The 27,756-nt window shown below is 45.1% G+C and overlaps 1 protein-coding gene across 2 annotated transcripts in view; it reads left to right on the top strand.

The window, feature by feature from the left end:
* Positions 1-27,756, top strand: part of LOC132824791 (dedicator of cytokinesis protein 2-like) — a 1,235,709-nt gene that overhangs the window by 945,886 nt on the left and 262,067 nt on the right. For both annotated transcript variants that reach the window (XM_060839646.1, XM_060839560.1), the window contains exon 33: positions 25,165-25,313. In XM_060839646.1, the coding sequence (XP_060695629.1) occupies positions 25,165-25,313 (149 nt within the window). The remainder of the gene's footprint in view (positions 1-25,164; positions 25,314-27,756) is intronic.

Raw genomic sequence — 27,756 nt, 5'->3', positions numbered from 1 at the left:
CATCAGAGTCATAGAGAGTTTTCTTTGTTCACTCATGGGATATGGGCGTCGCTGACTGGCCACCATTTATCGCCTGTCCTTAGTTGGCCTTGAGAAAGCACAAGGCCCTTCAGCCCATCACGCCTAAATGCCTGACCATTCTAATGCCAATTCAAGCACTTGGTCCAAAGCCTTGACTAGGAGAAAATGAGGACTGCAGATACTAGGGATCAGAGTCAAGAATAGGGTGCTGGAAAAGCACAGCCAGTCAGGCAGCATCTGAGGAGCAGGAGAATTGATATTTCAGGCAAGAGCCTTTCATCAGGAAAGCCTTGACTGCCCTGGCATCACAAGTGCATTTCTAAATACTTCTGCAATGTTATGAGTGTTTCTGCCTTTACCACCCCTATAGGCAGTCAGTTAAGATATAGTTAAGAGTTCTAAATACATACTTTGTGTCACTGTTCAATGGAGGCATGGAAATCAGGGAGAAGGATTGTGATATAATTGATTCAATTAAGGTAGACAGAGAGGAGATCCTTCATTTCATAGTGAGGGAGCCAACAAGAGGGAAAAAAACATATTTGACCTCATCCTCCCCAATTTGCCTGTCACATGTGCATCTGTCCATGAACGTACTGTTGAGAGTGCCCACCCCATAGTCCTTATGAAGTCATCGTCTGCTTTAACATTGAGAATACCTTGCATTGTGTTGTGTTGCACTATCACCATGCTTAACAAGACATATTTCAAACAGATCTAGCATCTCAGGGCTAGGCATCCATTAGGCCATCAACAACAGCAGAATTGTATTCCAGCACAATCTAACCTCATGGCCACGCATATCCCTCACTCAATCATTACCATCAACCTTGGTTCAATGGAGAGAGCGGGACAGAATGCTGGGGAAGCACCAGGCTGAACTGAAGATCAGTTGTTAACCTGGTGAAGCGACTAAACAGGACCAAACAGCATACACAGCAAGTGATAGACAGAGTTAAGTGATCCCCCAACTAATAGATTAGATTGAAGCTCTGCAGTCCTGTCACATTTCAGTTTTGAATGGTGATGGACAATTAACTCACTGGAAGAGGAGGTATCAGAAGTATCCTCATCCTCAATGATGGGAGAGCCCAACACATCAGTGCAAAAGATAAGGTCTAAACATTTACAGCAAACTGCAGCCATTTGTGCTGAGTGGATAATCCATCTTTACATCCTTCAATGGTTCCCAGCATTATAGATACCAACCATCAGCCAATTCAATTCATTCCACCTCATATCAAGAAGTAGTTGGAGGCATTGATTATTGCAAAGGCTATGGATCCTGCCAACATTCCAGCAATGGTACTGAAAACTTGTGCTCCAGAATGTGCCATACCCCTAGCCAAGCTGTTCCAGTACAGTTACAATACTGGCATCTACCAGACAAGGTGGACAATTGCTCAGGTATTCCTATACAAAAAAAGTAGGACAAATCCTACCTGGCCAATTACTGCCCCATCAGTCTACTCCAGATCATCAGTAAAGTGATGGAAGGTGTCATCAATAGTGCTATCAAGAAGCACCTGCTCAGCAACAGTGACGCCCAGTTTGGGTTCTGTCAGGGCCACTCAGCTCCTGACCTCATTACAGCTTTGTTCAAGCACGGACTAAAGAGCTGATTTCCAGAGGGGAGATAAGAGTGACAGCCTTTGAGATCAAGGCTGCATTTGACCGAGTGTGGCATCAAGGAGCCCCTTGCAAAACTGGAATCAATGGGTATCACAGGACAAACTCTCTGGTGGTTAGAGTCATACCTGACATATAAGAAGATAATTGTGGTGGTTGTAGGCCAGTCATTGCAGCTGCAGGGAATCTCTGGGTGGATATTTTCCAATCACCCTATTCAGAGATGTTATGACATGGGACTTGACCCTTGGTCTTCTGGGTCAGGATAGTATCCTTGGCCCAATTGTCTTCAGCTTCATCGATGACCTTCGCTCCATCAGCAAGTCAGAAGAGGGGATATTCGCTGATGTTCGTAGAATTTTCAGCACCATTCACAACTTTTCAGATTCTGAAGCAGTTTGTTTTCAAATGCAAGAAAATCTAGTCACTATCCAGCAAGGGTGGAGAAGTGGTGATAAATAGCAAGAAATATAAGCACTAGACAATGACCATCTCAACTTCTTTGGACTATGGCCGAAACCCACACAAACACGGGGAGAATGTGCAAACGGTATCCAAGGCTGGAATTGAACCTGGGACCCTGGTGCTCTGAGGCAGCAGTGCTAACCACTGAGCCACCTTGCATCATAAAATGACATTGAGCAATAACACAGGGTTTAATTCAGAGAAATACGAGGTGCTGCATTTTGGGAAAGCAAATCTTAGCAGGATGTACACACTTAATGGTAAGGTCCTAGGGAGTGTTGCTGAACAAAGAGACCTTGGAGTGCAGGTTCATAGCTCCTTGAAAGTGGAGTTGCAGGTAGATTGGATAGTGAAGAAGGCATTTGGCATGCTTTCCTTTATTGGTCAGAGTATTGAGTACAGGAGTTAGGAGGTCCTGTTGCAGCTGTACAGGACATTGGTTAGGCCACTGTTGGAATATTGCGTGCAATTCTGGTCTCCTTCCAATCGGAAAGATGTTGTGAAACTTGAAAGGATTCAGAAAAGATTTACAAGGATGTTGCTAGGGTTGGAGGATTTGAGCTTTAGGGAGAGGCTGAACAGGCTGGGGCTGTTTTCCCAGGAGCGTCGGAGGCTGAGGGGTGACCTTATAGAAGTTTACAAAATCATGAGGGGCATGGATAGGGTAAATAGACAAAGTCTTCTCCCTGTGGTTGGAGAGTCCAGAACTAGAGGACATAGGTTTAGGGTGAGAGGGGAAAGATAACGGGCAACCTTTTCACACAGAGGGTGGTATGTGTATGGAATGAGCTGCCAAAGGAAGTAGTGGAGACTGGTACAATTGCAACATTGAAAAGGAGTTTGGATCGTTATATGAATAGGAAGGGTTTGGAGGGATATGGGCTGGGTGCTGGCAGGTTGGACTAGATTGGGTTGGGATATCTAGTCAGCATGAACAAGTTGGACCGAAGGGTCTGTCTCCATGCTGTACATCTCTATGACTCTACGACTCTATCTCCAGTTGACATACAATGCCAAAACCTTTACTGAATCCCCCACCGTCAACATTCTGGGGGTTACCACTGACCAGTAATTGAACTGGACTAGCTATGTCAATGCAGTGGCTACAAAAGCAGGTGTAAGCATAGGAATACTGCAAATAGTAACTCACCTCCTGACTCCCGTTTGTCCACCATCTACAAGGCACAAATCAGGAGTGTGATGGAAAAGTCGCCACTTGTCTAGATGGACGCAGCTCCAACAACATTGACGAAACTTGACACCATCCAGGACAAATCAGCCGGCTTGATTACAAACATTCACTGCCTCCATCAATGATACTCAATGACAGCAGTGTGTTCTATCTGCAAGAGACACAGGCTCCTTCGACAGCACCTTCCAAATTCTACCATCTGGAAGGATAAAGGCAGCAGATACATGGGAACTCCAGCTGCATGTTCTCTTCAAACCACTCACTGTTGTAATTTGGAAATATGTCATTGTTCCTTCAGTGCTAGAGTCAGAGTCATGGAATTCCCTTCCTCACAGCATTGGGAGTCAACCTACACCCCATGGGCTACAGTGGTTCAAGAAGGCAGCTCACCACCTTCTCCAGGACATCTCACGATGGGCAATAAAAGCTGGCCCAGCCAGTGATTCCACATCCCATAAATGAATTGAAGGAAAAGGTAGTTGCTGCTGTCACTGGAAATAGACAACAAATGGAGTTGGACTTTCAGAACAGAATTAGGCCATTCGACCCATCGGGTCTGCTTCTCCAAACTAGGATTCTGGAATCAAAAGCAAAGGACTCAGTGAGAGGGGGGCAGATGTTATGGGTGAGTTGAGTTGAAAAGTAAATGTAAAATGTGATGGCTGCATCTCTGAATTCAACACAGCAAGTACTTGGAATACAGAACAGGCCTGTCAGTTATTGAAAGGAAAAAAGACAGGTCGATATTTTCCCAGAGGAGAACATTTCACCCAGAGCATCATCCAACCTTTATCTCTGGTGCATTGATTTCTTCTGTTGCTTCAAAACTGACAATTCCTAAAATAACTTGAATGGCCTGTGAAACCAGGATAGACGCTGTTTTCCCCGGCTGCAGAGTGGAGAATTCATCTCAGGGTAAGAGGCCACTTAGAACTCAGTTGAGAGGAAATGCCTTCACTAAAAGGGGCTGTGAGTCTCTAAGATTCTCTATTTCAGAGAATTGTGGATGCTCAGTCATTGGCTACACTCGAGACTGAAATACAGAGGTTTGTGGACGTTCAGGAAATCAGGGTGTAGTGATGGTAATGAGGTCCGTCAGGTGGACCATGGAGAATATGAGTTCCCTGAGTGGGGCTGTCCAGTCAAGGAGCTCTGACTGACAGATATAAATACGAGTGTCAGGGTCAAGTACAATGCGCGTGTAAATAAAGGGTGATTTGATGACAGGATACTGGCCTCTGTGGACAAATTCAGAAGCCACATAACACCAGGTTATAATCCTACAGGCTTGTTCAAACTCACAATCTTTGGGAGTGCTACCTCTTCATTCGGTTGGAGTCAGCGCTCCGAAAGCTTGTGATTTCAGATAAGCCTGGTGTCACGCGATTTCTGAATTTGTCCACCCCAGTCCAACACCAGCACCTCCACATCATGGCCTCTGTGGAGTTATTTCACGTGGGATATGACTGTACAACATGAAGGGGATGGAAGATTAACCATTTTCAGCTAAGAGTCTCTTACACCTCAATCATCCTCCTATTCCCCCTGTTATTAGGTCACTGGCTAAACATTACTATCTCTTGTAATTGTGATACATCTAGACCATTGCTGCCTCATCTGTGGCACTAATCTATCCCACACCATCATGACAATGTGGTTGAATTGAATTGAATTGAATTGAATTTATTGTCAGGTGTATCGAGGCACAGTGAAAAGCTTTGACTTTCCAGCAATGCAGGCAGATCACAGAGTTAAGTAGGACAGATAGTAAATAATAGGTAAACAGCGGCAAAAAAAAACACAGGTACAGGCGAATGTTAAGAGTTTGTGAGTCCATTCAGTATTCTAACAACAGTAGGGTACAAACTGTTTCTAAACTGGCTGGTGCATGTGTTCCGGCTTCTGTACCTTCTCACTGATAGTAGAGGTTGTAGAAAAGCATTGCCAAAGTGGGATAGATCTGTAAAAATGCTGGTGGCCTTTCCTTGATAGCGGGCCTGGTAGATGGATTCTATAGATGGGAGGTTGGCCTTTGTGATTGTCTCGATCGAGTTCACCACTCTGTAACCGTCTCTGATCTTGAATGGCACAGTTGCCATACCAGGTAGGGAGCACTACATCCAGACAGAATGCTCTCAATGGTGCACCTATAAAAGTTGGCAAGAATATTCACTGTCATCCCCAATTTCCTCAGCTGCCTGAGGAAGAAGAGACATTGCTGAGCCTTTGTAACCAATGTGACCACATGAAGAGTCCAAGAAAGCTTGTTGTGGATGACCACTCCCAGGAGCTTGACATTCTCTACTCGTTCCACCTCTGTGCTGTTAATGTGCCGAGGGGCATAAGTAATATCCTACCGAAAGGCAATAATGAGTTGCTTGATTTTGCCGGCATTGAGAGCTAGGTTGTTCTCAGTGCACCATTTTTCCAGTTTTTCCAGTCTGTAGTCTGTTTCATTGCCATCTGAGATTTGACCGACTATGGTGGTGTCATCAGCGAACTTGTAAATGGCATTTGTCTGGTTTTGGTGATGCAGTAATGGGCATACAGTGAGTACAGTAGGGGACTGAGTATGCACCCCTGGGGGACTCCAGTGTTGTGTGTTAGTGCCGATGAAATATTGTCCCCAGTCTTCACTGATTGCGGCGTGTGTGTCAGGAAACTGAGGATCCAGTTGCAGAGAGTGGGGCTTAGTCTGAGATCACTAAGTTTAGTTATCAGTCTTGAGGGGATAATAGTGTTGAAGGTTGAACTGTAGTCAATGAGTAGGATTCATACATAGCTGTTCTTGGTGTCAAGATGTTCAAGGGAGGAGTGAAGGGCATCTGAAGTGGATCTGTTGGTCCGATAGGCAAATTGGAGTGGGTCAAGAGTAGTGGGGAGGCGGGAGTTGATTAATGCCATGTCCAGCCTTTCAAAGTACTTCATAACCACTGATGTTAGGGCCACTGGGCAGTAGTCATTGAGACATGCTGCATGAGCCTTCTGAGGCACAGGGATGCTGTTGGCCGTCTTGAAACAGGCAGGGACAGTGGCCTGCTGCAGGGAGAGGTTGAAGATGTACGCAAAGACCTCTGCCAATTAATCTGCACATGCTCTGAGTACACGGCCTGGTACTCCATCTGGTCCCATTGCTTTCCTTGGATTCACACGAAGGAAAACTGATCTGACCTCTGATGCAGTGACTGTTGGGACAGGTTCATCAGGACCTGTTGGAATAGGTGTTACCTGGCCACCGAAGTTCTTCTCAGAGCAAGCATAGAAGGTGTTGAGACGATCTGGAAGGGATATGTCATTGTCTGCTATCTTTCACTGTCTCTTTTTAGAACCTGTGATGTCATTCAGTCCTTGCCATAGTCGCCGGGTGTCTGTCTGCATCTCTAGTTTGGATCAGTATTGGTCCTTGGCTGTCTTAATGGCTCTGCGAAGGTCATACTTAGCTTCCTTTTTTTGAGTGTGTCTCCTGATCTGAAGGCCTCACGTCTGGTTTTTAGTAGGTTCTGAATGCTGATGCATCCAGGGTATTTTGTTGGGGAACACCTGGATTGACTTCCTCGGCATGCAGTCCTCCACACACTGGCTGATAAAGTCTGCGATGGTGGGGGCGTACTCATCCAAGATACCTGCGGACTGTTTGAACATGGCCCCAATCAGCCGATTCCAGACAGCACTGGAGTTGATCCTCTGCCTCCTCCGACCAGCAAGAAAAAATGCAGGACAACATGAAGCAGTCATTTGTAACTACAGGGAATGTCCCTTGGTTGGGTGTTTAAAACATCACCCCTGTACGAGATCGCATTCGTAGGTCTGAGCATTTATAAGTTCAGAGGACTGCAAATGCTGCAGATCAGAGTCAAAAAGCACAGCCAGTCAGACAGCGCCCAAGGAACAGGAGAGTCGATATTTTGTGTTGCTGTATTGATGGAAGGGGGATGTGACTAATCAACTCCTGAGACCCCATAGTGTCTCACCCCCTGCACCTGGCTCCCAGACAAGTGAGATGGAAGATGAGCAATTGTTTTTTCAAAGATCATAAGCTATCGACGAGGATCCCTGATTTATGAAGGTCGAACTTAAAAATGCCGTCAAACTTGCAGCAGTGGAAAAGCACAACCGGTCAGGCATCATCCAAGGAGCAGGAGAGTCAATGTTCTGACCATTATTCCAACTGAGTGACTGACTGGAGTCACTTGCATTTTTTAGTGAATAACACTAAAATACAATGGAAAGCTTCAACTGTTGCCTATAATTCGGCACTAAGGGTAGCACAGTGGTTAGCATTGCTACCTCATAGCACCAGGGACCCAGGTTCAATTCCACCCTCAGGCAAATGTCTGTGTGAAGTTTGCACTTTCTCCTTGAGTGCTCTAGTTTCCTCCACAGGTATGCGGGTCAGGTGGATTGACCATGGTAAATTGCCCACGATGTCCAGCAATTTCTAGGCTAGGTGGAAATGCTGGGTTATAGGGGTGTAGGATCCTCTCCAGCGGGTTAGTATGGGCTCGATGGGCCAAATGACCTGCTTCCACTCTGGAGTGATTGTATGATTTTGAATAGTTTAAGGATAACACGATATAATTGAAAGAGAGTCCTGCACCAGGCCTATCAATATCGGAGTCCCCACTCTTTAGACACACCTCGCCATTGTCGAATCCTGTGCTGAACCCACACTCGCCTCACAAACAGGAATCTCTGGCTGTGCTCACCAATAACCAGAAGTCCCCATTTAGGGCCTACCACAAGCATGAGTCCCTGCTTCAGGCCTACCACAACTAGGAGTCACACAGGCTTGCTTGGAAAGGCTCACAGAGTCAACAATTTAATAATTCCCAGACAATCAATTACAGAACTGTTGGATTAAGAACAATATTGCCCAGGATGCCAGAGACAACTGCATTCCACCAACCATCTATTACATCCACTTCCTTCAAAGTAGTATTGTGTGGCCTTTCATTCCCTTCTAAGAAGGCAGATGTTCACACTGTTTAACATTTCAACTGAAAGATGGCAGCGTAGCATTCCCTCAGCACTGCACTGCATTTTCAGCCTGGATTTGAGTTAGAGTCTCTGGAATGAAACAATGATCCCAGAAATATCTGACTGAGAAGCCGCAGCGAACACGTCAGTCACAATCAAATAATTCTGTTACTTAGCTCTTGTTATCTGGCCTTTCAGTGATTTGGGCATCAGTTTGGAAGCAGAAATAAAATGCACGTGTCTTGTAAGATTAGACTCACTAGCTAAGTTAACATCGCACTGCTGTATCCGCCCAGATGTTACCCAATAGTTTATTCATGTCTAATGGAGATGTAACAGGCTTGTTGTAATCCTGGACCAGCCTGCGACATTTGTGTCATGACTTGGTTTGAGCGGCAAGTCACTTTTTATTAAAACTGGATCAAGTCAGATCCAGGGCACTTACTAAGGGAATAAAATCATAATATTCAATAATTTTGAACAAACAACAATAAACTTTACTGTACAAATTTGAACAGTGACAAAACCTACACTACATATCTAATTTACTGCTAACACCTCGAATTAACGTGTGATAGATATGGGAAACAGACTGAACATGAGTGGAACATATCAAATAGCAAAAGCAACAAAGGGGGAATCACACAGATTTCTCAACAATTCAATACAGATGTTAATTACATTAATTTTTTATTGTTTTCTTTTCATTTATTCAATACTCCTATTTACAAAACAATTCATGAAATTTGTCAACTGCTACTGAATTGCAAACACACACAATAACTTAGCAAAGTACTGGAAGCGCTTTAGACACTTTCAAAAATGCGTTGTCTAAAAAAAAGACACTTTACAAGCCAAAAATTTCAAAATCCACAATTTGGCAGGACTCCAGTGCCAAAGGTCTGCAAAGATTGTGCGCTGTGACTGCTCCTTTGTTTACCTGCTTTCAAATCAGCGACCAAAGATTTTAACACCTACCTACAATGTCTCAGTTTAACAACTGATGGTGTAGCATGCTTTGGTGTTTCACCTTTCTTGGAGTGGGTCTTAAGATCACAGCTTTGTAATTTACAGATGGTAGTGCTCTCAAATTACTCTACGCTGTACACAGTACACATATATTTTTACAACCTCAACCAACTAGAAATGCTTTATTGCCAAAGAAATATAGCCACAATGTAATGTTGGAAAAACAAAAACAAATTTGCACACAGCAAGGTCACATGAACAGCAATGAACACACAGGATGTTTCTTTATGGATATTGGTTAAAAAATAAAAAATAATCAAACTACCAGAGAGTATTCCCTTGCTCACACAGATTCATCGAGTCGTAGAGATGTACAGCATGGAAACAGACTCTTTGGTCCAACTCATCCATGCCGAGCAGATATCCTAAATTAACCATTTGTCAACATTTGGCCCACATCCCTCTCAACCTTTTGTCTTCATAAACAATGCAAAAGCTTAGAAAACAATAATGACTGCTCCAAGAATGAGGAAATCAGCTCCAACACTGAAAAAACCTCAAAGAAGGAGCAGCTATTACAGCTGTAAAAGTTCTCCCATCCTCCATCTTGCATCACGCAGAATCCTTCCTTCAAGATGGAGTCATGGAATCTTTTACATCCATCTCAGAGGGCCCTGGTTGAATGTGAATTTGGAAACACAAATCAAGGCAGGACTTATACACTTAATAGTAAGAGCCTGGCTGTGTTGCTGAACAGAGACCTTAAAGTGCAGGTTCATAGTTCCTTGAAAGTGGAGTCGCAGGTAGATAGGATGGTGAAGAAGGCATTTGGTATGCTTTCCTTTAATTGTGAGAGCATTGAGTAGAGGTCATGTTGCAGATGTACAGAATATTAATCAGGTCACTTTTGGAATATTGCACGTAATTCTCATCTCATTTCTATCAGAAGGATGTTGTGAAACTTGAAAAGGTTCAGAAAAGATCTACAGGGATGTTGCGAGGATTGGAGGATTTGAGCTATAGGGAGAGGCTGAATAGGCTGGAACTTTCATCTTGGAGCATCGGAGTCTGAGGGTTGACCATGTCGAGGTTTATAAAATCATGAGGGGCATGGATAGGATAAATAGACAAAGTCTTTTCCCTAGGGTGGGGGAGACCAGAACTAGAGGGCATAGGTTTAAGGTGAGAAGGAAAAGATTTAAAAGGGTCCTAAGGGGCAACGTTTTCACACAGAGGATGGTACATGTATGGAATGAGCTGCCAGAGGAAGTGGTGGAGGCTGGTACAATTACAACATTTAAAAGGCATTTGGGTGGGTACATGAATAGGAAGGGTTTGGAGGGATATGAGCCAGGTGCTGGCAAATGGGACTAGATCAATTTAGGATATCTGGTCAGCCTGAACGAGTTGAACCAAAGGGTCTGTCTCCGTGCCATACAGCTCTGTGACAATAATGTGCTCAAGAGCTTCAAAATGTAGCTTGAACTCAATCTTCTAATTCAAGGGCAAGAGTGATACAAATTGAGCCATGGCTGTCTACCGAACAAGACAATGGTGTCTTGCTGTTCGTCCATACAAGCTGGAAGCTGGACACTAACTTAGAGAACTCACATCATCATCGGCACCTTTTTTAAAGTATTAACTTAAATCCAACAGAAAGAAAATTCAACACCGTTTTTCCCAGTGTAAACATGAGTATGCTACCACTGACTCACTGAGTGCTATGCAAAGTGGGCGAAATATTTGTGCTCATTCAAGCAATTCAAATATGAAGTGGAAATACAATTTTGACAACTTTGAAAGCATATTAATCCTCCTTTTTCAGCTTTGGTGACCTTAATATGCCAGCTATGGACTGAGAGAGAGGGGAGAATTGTGTCTACAAACGGCGGAGTCCATCTGAATATTTTAAACGAGCTTTGATCTCTCTTGATCTCTCTTATTACTTTAATTTGTGTGTCTCTCTCTCTCTCGCTTGGATATGCAAGCATGATCACTTGAATCTCATCATTTGATGCGCAAAGGTTGAAAAGTCCTTCGAAGGTTAATTAAAGTTGAAATTAATATTCAGCATCAGCTGTAGGTTAGACTGCAGTTCCAGCATTTAGTTGCACTTGTAAATGAATCACGGACAATTAACCAGGTTTCCATGCAGTAACAAAATTAGGCCTTGTGAGGCTGAATGCAGTTTTTGAGAATTCTTATCAAGGTGAATAATGAAACTTTGGACATTTTCAACACTATTGAAGAATCAATCTAGTCACCAATATGTTTACGAAAATCAGTGTTAGACGTTACCATTCATCTGTCATTCTACCCATCTGACATTTGACTGAAATTGCTGAATTACTATCAGAGGCAAGAAAATTAAATATTTATGTTCTACCCCTTGTGAATTGGCTAATAGTTCCCACAAAGCAGGAAACACAAAGCACCTCAAAATTCATTTGTGGTCTTCAAGATCATTTTTAACAAACCTAATTTTAATTCACTGCAAATGATCAAACTCTTGTATTAGGCAAGAAATATTGCCCTCTCAGGATTGCAAAAAAGTTAATGATCAGAACAGCTATTTCCCTCAGCAGCCTGTTCAGAGAAGTTTTTACACATCTGTGGAACAGGTGGGACTTAAACCTAGGCCTCCTGGTCAGAGGGGAGGGACACTACAACTGTGCCACACGAAGCTTGCTGCACCTGGTATTACCAGGTGGTCTCCCATCAGGTACTAACCAGGCCTGAGTCTGCTTAGCCACTGCGATCAAACTGGATCATGGGTTTTCAGAGTAGTACAGTCAGGTTGATACAGGGTGTTCTAATATAATGCAACAGTCGCGTTCCTCTCCAACCTCGTACCATAGCAAGTCACGCTATGGAAAATCTCACAACAGAAGATCGCTCTACCCATTAAGTAGAAAGTTTGTATCATCCAAATAGTGTCCACAATTCATGGATCGTGTTACAGCCAATTCACGTTGACAAAACACGCATTATACCAGAACGATCTGCAGTCTGACCAGGAACAGGTTTGTCACTGACTGGAACATGGAGTGCATGCTCAACTACACAAAAACCTTCCACTTAACATATCAACCCCTATTCCATCAGTTCACATAACTGTGTCTTTACTGGCAGCAATGAGAAAGGGTGACCATTCAGCCACTTTTATTTCCTCATGGGTGTAAGAGTGCTGAGGAGACTCAGCTGAACTCAGCCAGGAACCCCTCAGTGCACAAGCTTATCCAACCATCACGGATTCTACCCCAACACTTCCACACCGAAATGTCCTGCGTGAGCACAAAACATAGAAAGGTAGTGAACGCTTGAAGGTTAGTGGAAGATTTCGTGGGATATCAATGTCAAAGCATGGCAGCTGAAATTTATTGGTGAAAAGGATGATGTGCCACATTTTGAAAGGAAAATTGAGGAAATGGCTAGATCATTTTGTAGAATTTCAGAAGAGGTTAGCCCTCACTGGAGAGTCTAGGACAAGAGGGACGTAGCCTCAAGATAAAAGGGCTCCAATTTAAGACTGAGATGAAGAGGAATTTCTTCTCTCAGAGGGTTGAGAGTATTTCAAGCTCCTTGCCACAGAGAGGTGGTACTTTCCTGGGCTTAGATTCTGATCACTCAGGAAATTAAGAGTGATGGGGAAAGGTAGGAAAGTGGACATAAAGATTATTGGTTCAGCAATCATGATGAATGGTGGAGCAAGCTTACAGATCCAAATCATAGGCTCTCTGCAGCATGAAAGCAGGCCATTCAGCCCATCGTGTTGACACTCATCCTCTAAATAGCATCCCACTCAGACCACCCCATTACTATAACCCCGCATTTCTCACAGCTCATCCACCTCGTCTACACATTCCAGACAATTTCCCATGGCTAATACACCTAACCACTACATCTTTGGACTGTGGGAGGAAACTGGAGAACCCAGAGGAAACACACAGACATGACGAGAATGTGCAAGCTCCACACAGACAGTAACCCGATGGTAGAATCGAACCCAGGTCTTTGGTGGTATGAGGCAACAGTGCTAACCACCGAGTTACTGTGCCATCCTCAAATTACTACCTTCTGTTCTGATTTTTTTATGGTCTGAAGAGTGACAGCTGATAGATTGCATGTGTCTCATGAACAATATGCCAATATACCTTTTTTATTCTCCCCGTGTCTGCGTGGGTTTCCTCCGGGTGCTCCGGTTTCCTCCCACAGTCCAAAAATGTGCGGGTCAGGTGAATTGGCCATGCTAAATTGCCCATAGTGTCAGGTAAGGGGTAAATGTAGGGATATGGGTGGGTTGCACTTCGGTGGGTCGGTGTGGACTTGTTGGGCCAAAGGGCCTGTTTCCACACTGTAAGTAATCTAAAAGAGACATGCTCTCGATATCATCACTTTATCACAGCTGGTGATGTGGGTATGTCAAGATCTGCTCCTCCATTCTAACTGGGATCACACGAGACAGGTGGCTGGTACATGTAGCAGCATCTGTGGTTAATGTTCAAATCCAGTTCAATCTTGTTCAATTCTAAAGAAGAGTCATACTGGACTCAAAGTGTTAACTCTGTTTCTCTCCCCACAAATGCTGCCAGATCTGCTGAGTTTCTCCAGAATTCTCTTTGTTTCAGATAGCCTCAGTATTTTGCTTTTGAAAGACTGGTCCATCTCAGTTGTCATTCTGTTGTTGAACGAGGTTTTGCAGAACACAACAGGCATTAATTGTTTGGGGAAGCAATGGCCTAGCAATATTATCAGGGTAAAGAAAGATATTCAGTTTCTAGCAGTTGGTATGTCAGTAACCAAGGGTCACAATTTCAAGATTGTCAGCAAGAGAGCTAGTAGTGAGATGAGAGAAACTCCTTTTCTCAGAGAGGATTTGGGATGTGCTGCCTGGGAGAGTGTTGGAGGTTTATTCCAGAGAAGGTTTCAAAAGAGAACTGGATATATATTTGAAAGTGATGAAGTTAGAGGGCTATGGAGATAGGGCTGGAGAGTGGGAAGTTCTTTAAGGAGTTGGTACAGACACTACGGGTCGAATGGCCTCCTTCTGTCCTGTAAAAATCTATGATTCTATTATTTATAAGTGCACTATTATCAGAAACTTTTGAGTTGAGCCCCTTTTTGAGTTAAGCCCTGATTACCTGTCCCGGTCATGTTGAATGTCATCAGACAGTGTGACAGCCCCACTTGACCAGGCTTGTCGACCAAGTCAGGCTTCATCAACTGCAATGTAACAATTTAACACCAACAACCTAGACCTCATATGCGTGAAACCTCTCATGAGCTGGTTGACCTGGTCAGGCTTCATTCCTTACACTTCAATTATTTGACAGAAGAAATAGCTAGGTTATGAAGAAGCCAGGTTACTGTCAAAGGTGGTACTTACTTGATATTGTAGAAGGATGCCACCTCGGAGAGGTATTCACCTCACCGAGACACAGATTCAATTCCACTTTCGGGTGACTGACTGTTTGCACATTCCCCCCATGTCTGCGTGGGTTTCCTCTGGGTGCTCCGGTTTCCTCCCACAATCCAAAGATGTGCAGGTTAGGTGGATTAGACATGCTAAATTGCCCCGAAGTATCCAGGGATGTGCAGACTGAATGGGTTAGCCATGAGAAATTTGAAGTTACGGGAATAGGGTTGGGGGGTGGTGGGGGGGTGGGGGGGAGTGCTGGGTCTGGGTGGGAACCACTTTGGAGGGTTAACACAGAAATGATGGGCCAAATGGCATCTTTGCGCACCATAGGGATTCTGTGATTGTATAGTCAGATTTGTGAACACAAATGTTCCCTTTATTTGTTCCAAAGTTTGTACCAATGAACAGAATGCAAGATGTTTGAGATGTTAAATAATGTGTACAGAACACTGGTGAGTGCAAGCAAGGATTAGTCAGGAACACCAACCTACCTGCAATGATATAGAAGATGGTATTAGTAATAACATTAGCAAATTTGCTGATGATACTAAGCTGGGTGGCAGGGTGAAATGTGATGAGGATGTTAGGAGATTACAGGGTGACCTGGACAAGTTAGGTGAGTGGTCAGATGCATGGCAGATGCAGTTTACTGTGGATAAATGTATGGTTATCCACTTTGGTGGCAAGAACAGGAAGGCAGATTACTACCTAAATGGAATCAATTTAGGTAAAGGGGCAGTACAGAGAGATCTGGATGTTCTTGTATACCAGTCAATGAAGATAAGCATGCAGGTACAGCAGGTAGTGAAGAAGGCTAATAGTATGCTGGCCTTCATAACAATAGGAATTGAGTATAGAAGCAAAGAGTTCTTTTGCAGCTGTAAAGGGCCTTGGTGAGACCACACCTGGAGTACTGTGTGCAGTTCTAGTCTCCAAATTTGAGAAAATACATTCTGGCTATTGAGGGAGTGCAGCGTAGGTTCACGAGGTCAATTCCTGGAATGGTGGGACTACCTTATGCTGAAAGACTGGAGTGACTGGGCTCATTTACCCTTGAATTTAGAAGACTGAGAGGGGATCTGATTGAGACATATAAGATTATTAAAAGATTGGACACTCTGGAGGCAGGAAACATGTTTCCACCGATGGGTGAGTGCCGAACCAGAGGACACAGCTTAAAAGTATGGGGTAGACTATTTGGGACAGAGATGAGGAGAAACTTCTTCACCCAGAGAGTGGTGGCTGTGTGGAATGCCCTGCCCCAGAGGGCAGTGGAGGCCCAGTCTCTGGATTCGTTTAAGAAAGAGTAGGATAGAGCTCTCAAGGATAGTGGAATCAAGGGTTATGGAGATAAGGCAGGAACTGGATACTGATTAAGGATGATCAGCCAAGATCATATTGAATGATGGTGCAGGCTCAAACCTTAGAATGACCTATTCCTGCACCTATTGTCTATTGTCTACCTGAAAGATATTAAAGTTATAATCCATCATCGAGAAACTGCATTCTTGCTTCCCAACCAATTACATTGCTCCATTCACCCTTCCAAAAGCTCCAAGTGGGTTTGGAAGATTCTATCCAATGATTTATTCAACTGTACAGGACCTTGAAATGTCCTGAGGTAATGGAATGACTGTAAAAATGCAAGTTTTTCTGTAAACAGAGACATTCCTGATGAAGGGCTCTGGCCCGAAACGTCGAATTTCCTGTTCCTTGGATGCTGCCTAACCTGCTGTGCTTTAACCAGCAGCACATTTTCAGCTCTGATTTCCAGCATCTGCAGACCTCACTTTTTACTTGTAAACAGAGACACATTAGCATTGATAACATCACATGCAATAGTGTTAAATTCAGTTGTAGAACTTAGAGAAACCTTAAATGATCAGTTTCTTATCTCAGTCCATCGCTCTCCTTGCTTCCCAACTCATACAAATAAAACATAAATCTGGCTTAGCGCAGCTGGGTGAGGTACTCCCTTACCTCGACCCAGGTTAAACCAGCTTCGGGACATTTAAGCGACTGCTAGACATGCACATGGACAGCAGTGAATTGAGGGGTGTGTAGGTTAGGTTTTTTTATTTTAGATTCGGAATAATACTCGGCACAACATTGTGGACTGAAGGGCCTGTTCTGTGCCGTACTTTTCTATGTTCTATCTACATTCTATGTAACTGGAGGTCATTTGGAATTCTTGCTGTCAGTCCTAACATGAGATGGACCAACTCCATAGAATTAAGGAACTTTAAGGTTGGCCAGTTGAGAATCTTAGATCTTTCCACTTTGATCTCACATTCTTGTCTTAACTGCACCTTTATAGAGACTTGAAGCATGAAATGGCTGTCACCTTATAAGAATTGCAAGTTATACACAAGCAAATATGCTGCTGGCCAATTAGGGCAGGATTCTGGACTCGCTTCTCAAACTTGTAATTAGGTTGAGTTTGTGATGTGATGAAGAACGGCCTTTCCATTCTAACCTATCTTTAAACCATTAACCCTACCTCTGTTAATCCTTGGAATGCAAGCTGACTACGATGTTGCCATTTAAAAAATTTTCAGGCTTAATCAGGTATTCACCAGCCAATAGGCCCGAGCCAATTTGTCTCAATTACCAGACAGCACAGTGGCTGTTTTCAATTAACTCTAGGTTGTTAAATCCTGTGGCTTTCACTACAGCTATCAATGGATTTAATTTACTGTTATTCAGTAGCAAGTGAAAGTAATTTATGACCAACTCATTTTTAAAGTGAGCGAGTGATTTTCAAATTGCTTTATCATTAATTGAACACATAGTTGCAAATACACGAACTATTAACAAATTATTTTTAAGTTTCCAGGGTGAGGGAAGTATGTTTTTATCTCTCACTGTATATATACTGTTATCATGGCAGTGGGTTGTAGATAGATGCTGTTTCCTTGGCTAGGATCAATACGAGCTGCTGGAAGCCAGGCTAAGATTACTTTTTACAAAACATTCCTTCTTACTTGTACGGTCTAGCACTGTGCTTAATAAAGAATCATGTGTCTCCAAGAGACATAGGATTTCAGAATAGAATATGGTCATTTGAGCCTTTTTCCAACCAGCCAACAAGGTAAGATTTGATGTGGTCGCAATTTCAACCCCACTGTCTTGTCTGCACCCCTCTCATAATCCTGAATCCTCATGTGAAAATAAGATTTGAGTCCAGAGTCTGTTGTCATGAGATCTCTTCCACTACTGATGATGTAGACTGGCCAGTTAGATATTTGGCATTAACTGTTCACACTATACATACAGGGAAATATTGTCTGATCACATTCGCTACACAGTGGCAGCAGCGGGTACCATCCACAAGATTGATTTCATGATCTCTCCAAACTCCTTTGACAGCACCTTCCAAACCTACAATCTCCCCCATCTCAAAGCTCATGGGCAGCAAATAAATGAGAACACCATCGTTTGCAAATTCCCCTGCAGAAGTTTCATTGTCAGATAGGACTAAGAATGAGATAGGCAGGTGCAAAAATTTAATGCCAGTTTACTGACTAGTGTTGTAGAACAGAGAGACCTCAGGATTCAGGTAAATAACTCTGAAATTTAGGACACCGGTAGACAGGGCAGTCAAGAAGACTGTTAGCATGTTTGCCTTCATTACTCAGTCCTTTGAGTATGGGAGTTGGGACGTCATGTTGAGGTTGTACAGGATATTGTTGAGGCCTCTTCTGGACTACTGTGTACAGTTCTGGTCACCTTGTTGTAGGAAGGATGTTATTAAACTGTAGAGGGTTCAGAAAAGATTTTCCAGGGTGTTGCTGGGAGTGGAGAGATTGAGATATAAAAATAGATTGACAAAGCTGGGATCTTTTTACAAGGAGCTTGAGAGGTGACCTGATTGAGGTCATGAGGGTATAGATAAGGGGAATGATAAATTATTTTCTCTTGGGTTGGGATTTCAAAAGTAGGGGAGTATTTGTATTTGAGATGAAAATGGATTAAAAAGAATATGGGTGACAACATTTCTACACAGAGAGTGGTACGTGTTTGGAATGAACTGCCAGAGAAAGTAGTGGATGTGGGTACAGTTACAACAGTTGAAAGGCAGATGGGACTCATTTAGTTTGGGATCATGGTTGATGTGGACAGATAGGGTTGAATGATCTGTTCCATGCTGTATGAGGTAAAAACAATGACTGCAGATGCTGGAAAGGATGAAGGGCTTTTGCCCGGAACGTCGATTTTACTGCTCCTCGGATGCTGCCTGAACTGCTGTGCTCTTCCAGCACCACTAATCCCAAATCCATGCTGTATGACTCTATGGCTCTATAACTATCCTGTCCCCAGTCCATATTCCCCAAAATGATATAAGAGTTGGCAGAGCAACCTGCCTGCAAGCATGTTTAGTTAAGCATCATGAGTAAATGGCCTATGATTGTAGGCCGACTCAAACTTTTCAGTTGAACTGAGAGTCCCACATATCATTAGGGGCTAGGCCGGCTGTCCAGTGAGTGGCCTCTGACAGCCAGGCAAGGAGAGGCGTAGCACTCAAACCCTCCAGGGCCCCTCGCCTCCTTGTAGCTACCTGCTTCACGCTTTACCCTCAGTGGGGTTTCCTGTATGTTGACTGGATCAGTCTGCTGAGTGGGCTTTCAGGGACCATTCACAGCTCAATGAGCTAGCTGTTGTTTGAGGGCCGGCAAAAGTCCAGCCATCAACAAACCCGACCCCCATCTACTGAACTAACCCACCCAAACAAAAATTCCTGGAGGTAGTATCCCTACCTCTGAGCTAGGAGGTTCAAATCTTACCTGCCTAAAATACGTGTAATAACATCTGTGACCAGGCTGATTAGAAAATATCCAGAAAAGAACGTTTCTACAAAGATATGGATTATGCCCTTCTTATTTTCACAATGGTGATTTGATGGTTAAGAGGAACAGATGGGAGAGAAGAAAGGTATCATAGGTCTGTTCAGCTCTATACTCACTTAGAGTTATATAGTCATTGAGTTGTACAGCATAGAAACTGACCCTTCGGTCCAACTCGTCCATGTTGACCAGATATCCTAACCTAATCTAGTCCCATTTGCCAGCACTTTGCCCATCTAAACCTTTCCTATTTATATAGCAATCCAGATGCCTTTTAAATGTTGTAATTGTACCAGCCTCCACCATTTACTCAGGCAGCTCATTCCATACACGTACCTCCCTCTGCCTTGGGACCCTCCAACCACACAGCATCAATATCAACTTCATCACCCCTCCCCCCACCTCATCCCAGATCCAACCTTCCAACTCGGCACCGCCCTCTTGAACTATCCCATCTGTTCATCTTCCTTCCCACCTATCCGCTCCACCCTCCTCTCCGACCTATCACCTTCACGCCCACCCACCCCCACCCCCCCACCACCAGCAGCTATCTATCACCTTCCAAGATATCTTCCTCATCCCTCCCCCCCATCCTCCCAGGCCCACCCTCAGCCTTCTATATCTCACTCAGCTCCCTTCCCCCTCCATATTCCTGATGAAGGGCTTATGTCCGAAACATTGATTCCCCTGCTCTTCGGATGCTGCCTGACCTGCTGTGCTTTTCCAGCGCCACACTTTTTGACTCTGACTCTCCAGCATCAGCAGTCTTTACTTTCTCTCATTAACAAGACACTGGGGAGTATTAGGTTGGGGCAGTGTTAGATACTTGCCATTCCTGTAAATGCTTGTGGATTGGTTGCTTGCAGCACCGATGGAGTGTTGCATTGTCAGAGGTTTCTTTTTAATGCTGAGATGTTAAACTGAGACTCCTGTTCATTTTCAGTTTTGAAGGCGGGCAGGTTTTCTGACTCTTCTGGTTAACATCGACCACTTAGTCTCTGCCACTTAGAACATTCACCTCACTTACTTTCAGTGGGAGCTCAGCTGTTGTTCCTTGTGAAACATGAGTAACTGCACCGTTCCAGCAACTCATTAGCTGCTGCACCACTCTGCGAGGTCCTATGCATGTGAAATCTGGTGGTCCCCAAGCAAGTTCAGGTTCCCTGCAACCCGGGATGTCAGATCCTCGAATTATATTCTCCCCTTTGTCTCTGAGCAGAACCTGTGTGATTAACTGGTCAATTTGAAGAATCAAAAATGAACTGTTTCCATTTCACTCCAAAACGAGAACTCGCTGCCTTTCACTTATTTGATCAAGTAACGTGAACAACTGGATTTCAAAACCAATAGACTGTGCAGTCATTCCAACAACCATGTAAGATGCTGTATGAATACAAAAGAGCTATTTCTTTTTATCTGATAATAGTTCTGAGATCTTTACTGCAAATCTCTCTCCTTATACTTTAAAGAATTTTCTTTTGGTCTGGTTTAGTGCATATTTCAGTCCTTGTCACATCCACAGGCATCGTAATTCAGCTTAATTATCTAAGCTGGCAAGCAAAGTACAATGGTACACTCATAGTCTAATGGTCAGCATGGACTGGTTGGACTGAAGGGTCTGTTTCTGTGCTGTATGACTCTATGACTAACGTCTCATACCTATCCCATTGGGTTACAGAGTCCACAGCACTGAAATGGGTTACTCAGTCCATACTAATAGAACATAGAACATAGAACATTACAGTGCAGTACAGGCCCTTCGGCCCTCAATGTTGCACCACCCTGACATACTAATCTGAAGCCCATTCCACCTACATTATTCTATGTACGTCCATATGCCTGTCCAATGACGACTTAAATGCACTTAAACTTGGCGAATCTACTACAAATGTGTTGCTGGTCAAAGCACAGCAGGTTAGGCAGCATCTCAGGAATAGAGAATTCGACGTTTCGAGCATAAGCCCTTCATCAGGAATAAGAGAGAGAGAGCCAAGCCGGCTGAGATAAAAGGTAGGGAGGAGGGACTTGGGGGAGGGGCGATGGAGGTGGGATAGGTGGAAGGAGGTCAAGGTGAGGGTGATAGGCCGGAGTGGGGTGGGGGCGGAGAGGTCAGGAAGAGGATTGCAGGTTAGGAGGGCGGTGCTGAGTTGAGGGAACCGACTGAGACAAGGTGGGGGGAGGGGAAATGAGGACGCTGGAGAAATCTGAATTCATACCTTGTGGTTGGAGGGTTCCCAGGCGGAAGATGAGGCGCTCCTCCTCCAGCCGTCGTGTAGTTGTGTTCTGCCGGTGGAGGAGTCCAAGGACCTGCATGTCCTCGGTGGAGTGGGAGGGGGAGTTAAAGTGTTGAGCCACGGGGTGATTGGGTTGGTTGGTTCGGGCGGCCCAGAGGTGTTCTCTGAAGCGTTCCGCAAGTAAGCGGCCTGTCTCACCAATATAGAGGAGGCCACATCGGGTGCAGCGGATGCAATAGATGATGTGTGTGGAGGTACAGGTGAACTTGTGGCGGATATGGAAGGATCCCTTGGGGCCTTGGAGGGAAGTGAGTGTGGAGGTGTGGGCGCAAGTTTTACATTTCCTGCGGTTGCAGGGGAAGGTGCCGGGGGTGGAGGTTGGGTTGGTGGGGGGTGTGGATCTGACAAGGGAGTCACGAAGGGAGTGGTCCTTGCGGAACGCTGATAGGGGAGGGGAGGGAAATATATCCTTGGTGGTGGGGTCCGTTTGGAGGTGGCGGAAATGGCGGCGGATAATACGTTGTATGCGCAGGTTGGTGGGGTGGTAGGTGAGAACCAGTGGGGTTCTGTCTTGGTGGCGGTTGGAGGAGCGGGGCTCAAGGGCGGAGGAGCGGGAAGTGGAGGAGATGCGGTGGAGGGCATCGTCGATCACGTCTGGGGGGAATCTGCGGTCCTTGAAGAAGGAGGCCATCTGGGTTGTGCGGTGTTGGAATTGGTCCTCCTGGGAGCAGATGCGGCGGAGACGAAGGAATTGGGAATATGGGATGGCGTTTTTACAGGGGGCAGGGTGGGAGGAGGTGTAGTCCAGGTAGCTGTGGGAGTCAGTCGGTTTATAATAGATGTCTGTGTTGAGTCGGTCGCCCGAGATAGAAATGGAAAGGTCTAGGAAGGGGAGGGAGGAGTCTGAGACAGTCCAGGTGAATTTCAGGTCGGGATGGAAGGTGTTAGTAAAGTTGATGAACTGTTCAACCTCCTCGTGGGAGCACGAGGCAGCGCCGATACAGTCATCGATGTAGCGGAGGAAAAGGTGGGGGGTGGTGCCAGTGTAGTTGCGGAAGATGGACTGTTCCACATATCCTACGAAGAGGCAGGCATAGCTGGGGCCCATGCGGGTGCCCATGGCAACTCCTTTAGTTTGGAGGAAGTGGGAGGATTGAAAAGAGAAGTTATTCAGGGTGAGGACCAGTTCAGTCAGTCGAAGGAGGGTGTCAGTGGAAGGGTACTGGTTAGTGCGGCGGGAAAGGAAGAAGCGGAGGGCTTTGAGTCCTTCGTGATGGGGGATGGAGGTGTACAGGGACTGGATGTCCATAGTGAAAATAAGGCGTTGGGGACCGGGGAAGCGAAAATCCTGGAGGAGGTGGAGGGCGTGGGTGGTGTCCCGAACGTAGGTGGGGAGTTCTTGGACTAAAGGGGACAGGACCGTGTCGAGGTATTGGGAGATGAGTTCGGTGGGGCAGGAGCAGGCTGAGACAATGGGTCGGCCGGGGCAGGCAGGTTTGTGGATTTTGGGCAGGAGGTAGAAACGGGCGGTGCGGGGTTGTGGGACTATGAGGTTGGAGGCGGTGGATGGGAGATCCCCTGAGGTGATGAGGTCCTGGATGGTCTGGGAGATGATGGTTTGGTGGTGGGAGGTGGGGTCGTGGTCAAGGGGGCGATAAGAGGAGGCGTCCGCGAGCTGGCGTTTGGCTTCAGCGGTGTACAGGTCAGTGCGCCAAACTACCACCGCGCCTCCCTTGTCTGCGGGTTTGATGGTGAGGTTGGGATTGGAGCGGAGGGAGTGGAGGGCTGCACGTTCTGAGGGTGAGAGGTTGGAGTGGGTGAGAGGGGTGGACAGGTTGAGTCGGTTGATGTCACGGCGGCAGTTGGCTATAAAGAGGTCGAGGGCGGGTAGGAGGCCTGCACGGGGTGTCCAGGTGGATGGGGTGTGTTGGAGGCGGGAGAAGGGGTCGTCAGAGGGTGGGCGGGAGTCTTGGTTGTGAAAGTAGGCACGGAGGCGAAGGCGGCGGAAGAATTGTTCAATATCTCGCCGCGTGTTGAACTCATTAATCCGAGGGCGTAGGGGAACGAAGGTGAGGCCCCTGCTGAGGACTGATCTCTTAAGTAAAAAATGAGGTCTGCAGATGCTGGAAATCACAGCTGAAAATGTGTTGCTGGTCAAAGCACAGCAGGCCAGGCAGCATCTCAGGAATAGAGAATTCGACATTTCGACCATAAGCCCTTCATGATGAAGGGCTTATGGTCGAAACGTTGAATTCTCTATTCCTGAGATGCTGCCTGGCCTGCTGTGAATCTACTACTGTTGCAGGCAAAGCATTCCATACATCTGCAGTCCTTGCTTTTGCCTTGAAGAGGACATTGACCTTGTGAAACAGTATCCAAATATGCAGCAAGTCTCTTTGGTAATCACACCTCAGTGGTCAACCTAGAGGCTCTCTCTTTTATGGTTTGTTGGGAAGAGCACCTCCCATCATTATCATGCAACAGAGGGAGCATATATAATGGATTTCTTCAGGGATCAGCACAGGTAATAAAGTTCTTTCAGCGGCTCCCATGCTTGAACCTGAAAGCTCATTCACTCTGCACACTAATGTTAATACTTCACATGAACCCCTCTCTACTTGCTTCATCTAACCCTATGAGCATAGCGTTCTATCCCTTTCTTCCTCATGGATTTATCTGGCTTCCCATTAATTTAATGCTGGTCTCTTCAACCACTTCATGTAGTGAGGTCTCATTGTCTCACTACTGTGGGTAAAGAGGTTTCTGCTAGATTGGATTAATTTTCATTATTGACTCCATGTTGCTGACACTCCTAGGACAGATGTATCTTCAGAAGATTTACCATATTGAAAATCTTTTATTGCTCTCAAGAGTCCTCTCCACTTGGTCTCCTATTTTCTATACGCAGTAAAAGCCATGTTCAGTCATTATTGACAGTTGCACTCTCTCGGTTCTGGCAGCATCCATAGAACCCTTACAGTGTGGAAACAGGCCATTTGGCCTAACAAGTCCATACCAACCCTCCGAAGAGTAACCCTCCCAAAACCATTCCCCTACTCTATTACTCTACATTTACCCCTGACTAATGCACCTAGCCTACACATCCCTGAGCACTATGTGCAATTCCCGATGGCCAATTCACCTAACCTGCCCATCTTTGGACTGTGGGAAGAAACCGGAGCACCCAGAGGAAACCCATGCAAACACGGGAAGAATGTGCAAACTCCACACAGACAGTCACCTGAGTCTGAAATTGAACCTGAGTCCCTGGTGCTGTGAGACAACAGTGCTAACTACTGAGCCACCATGCCACACTACAGTATTGTGGTATTGAATGCTATTCTAGTGGATACAGCCAAATACAGCTACAAGACGAATGTCGCCGACCTCTAACCTTTGGCCTTCTCTCCACAGGTGAGCACAAGATCCGCTTTATTCCAGGAATGGTGGGCCCAATCCTGGAGATGACGCTTGTCCCTGAGGTGGAGCTTCGCAAGTCGACCATCCCCATTTTCTTCGACATGATGCAGTGTGAGTTCCAGCATAAACGAAATTTCAGAACGGTAAGTCAGTCCTGATGTGTACACTCACTGTGCGTGGACAGAGTGGAAGTGGCAGTGGAAGAAACCAGAAGGAATTTTGTTTGTGCTCTGGTGATTTTGGTTGCAACATCTGAGAAGATGATGGATGCAGATTCAATACTAACTTGGAATGAGAAATAGGATAAATAGGAGGTGGGATAGGTGGAAGGAGGTAACGTGGCTGAAGAGTTTCTGTGCAGAGGAGATGACCTGGGGGGTGCAGTGAGAGAGAGACTCACTGAAATCCTTGTAGAGGGAGGAAGAGAGCTTCTTCAAGGAAGGCATCCTTGTAAGAGGATTCGCAGTAGGTTAAAATCTTCGAGTAAAAAATGAGGTCTGCAGATGCTTGTCCCTCAGGACCTCCTTAAATCTTTCCCTTAAATCTTTGCCCTCCAGTTTTCAATTCCCCATTCCTGGGACAAAGACTATCTGCATTCATCCTATCCTATGCCCCCCATGACTTTATACACCTTAATTAGGTAACCCCTCATTCTCTTACATTCCAAGGAATGAAGTCCTATCTTGGCCAACCTCTCCCTATAACTCAGGCTGACCACTCCTGGCAATATCCTTGTAAATCTTCTTTGCACTCTTTCCAGTTTAACTATGTCTTTCCTAGAACAGTCATGGAACCATAGAGATGTGCAGCACCAAAACAGATGCTTCGGTCCAACTCATCCATGCCAACCAGATATCCTAAACAAATCTAGCCCCATTTGCCAGCACTTGGCCCATATCCCTCTAAACCCTTCCTATTCATATACCCATCCAGATGCCTTTTAAATACTGTAACTGTACCACTTCCACCACTTCCTCTGACAGCTCATTCCATACATACACCACTCCTGGGTGAGAAAATTATCCCTTAGGTCCGCTTTAAATCTTTCCCCTCTCACCCTAAACCTATGCCCTCTAGTTCTGGACTACCCCAATCCAGGGAAATGACCTTGCCTGTTTACCATATCCACGCCCCGCATGATTTTATAAACCTCTGTAAGGTGAATCCCCAGCCTTTGATGCTCCAGGTGAAACAGCCCTGTCCTTTCCACTCACTCAGGTTTTACAACCCTGCAGTAAAAGTGAGGAGTTCTGGTGGCATCGTGGACAGCGTCCCTGCCTCTGAGCAAAACAGGTCAATTATCAACCTTCAGCTCCTTTCACTCTTCCTGTAGCAGACAATATGAGTGGGAGAGTGCCAGGGTCAGTCATGCCTGATAACCATACAAATGGTGATACAATGCCAGTGGCCACTGGGCTGGTAATCCAGGGACCCAGGGTATTACTGGAAACCTTGGTTCAAATCACACCACAGCAGGTGATGCAACTTTGATTCAATTAATAAATCAGGGAATTGACAGGCTGTAATGGAGACCGTGAAACTGTTTATTATCTTGTTGGGAAAATTCATTGACTTCACACATGTATTTTCGGGAAGGAAACCTGCAGTTCTTACCTGGTCTGATCTAGTTGTGACTCCAAACCCAGAGTAACAACTGGCCTTAGCAAAGCACTCAATTCAAAGGGCAATTAGGGATGGCAACAAACTTTGCCAGCACTCCCTGAAAGCTGATGAAAGAACAAAGGAAGAGAAATGTAATCTGCAGTTGGTCATGGATATCAGTAACAATCATACAACAGAGTTGGAAAAGTATTGGGTCCATGGTTGCATTGCAGAGGTTATAGCACATCATCCGAACTGATACCTCGGGCAATACTATCGTAGGTGACCAGTTTAACATGAGAACCTGGAGAGCAGACATTAAAAAAAACACTCAAAGAAGAATGGGTGAGATCTTGCCAATGTGTCCAGTCCAGTATTGAGCTCTCAATGAGCATTAATAAAGCAGACTACAAATCTGATTATTTATCTCATTGCTGTTCATTGGAGTTTACAGTCTGCAAATGCAGTCCCAAAGCATTACATCAGGAAGCACTGAACTGCAGGAAAGAGACCGGGACATTCTGAGGTTGCTCCACGTGTGCAAATTATTTCTGTGTTCGTTTACAAGCATTTCCATGATATTGTTCACTTGCTGCTGCATTAACTTTGCTATGGATCAGGCCAGACCCCTCCAAACATTTCAAGAAAGTAGCCCCGACCCTAACTTGGCTCGTTGTTTTAAGCAGGTGTGAAGTGGATATTCCAGGAGAGATGCAACTGGTCACTTAGTTTTAATCAAAACAGAATTTGTTGACAAGATTGCTGAAAGAAACAGTAACAAAAGAGAACAGAATACAGAAAAACTTAACCCACCTAAAAACTCAACAGATTACCTCAATTTAATTATGCTGTTCCACAACTTGTAACAATCCCCATAAACATCCCTTGGCACAAAAGGTAAAATCAAACACAGGGCCTTACAGGAGAGAAGTCAGAGAGAGAAGACCAGCCTGGACTTGCTGCTTTGGGTTCAGCAGCTTCAGA

The sequence above is a fragment of the Hemiscyllium ocellatum genome, chromosome 1 (assembly GCF_020745735.1).
Source record: "Hemiscyllium ocellatum isolate sHemOce1 chromosome 1, sHemOce1.pat.X.cur, whole genome shotgun sequence".
Taxonomy (NCBI): Eukaryota; Metazoa; Chordata; class Chondrichthyes; order Orectolobiformes; family Hemiscylliidae; genus Hemiscyllium; species Hemiscyllium ocellatum.
This window is presented reverse-complemented; position numbering and strand designations above follow the sequence as displayed.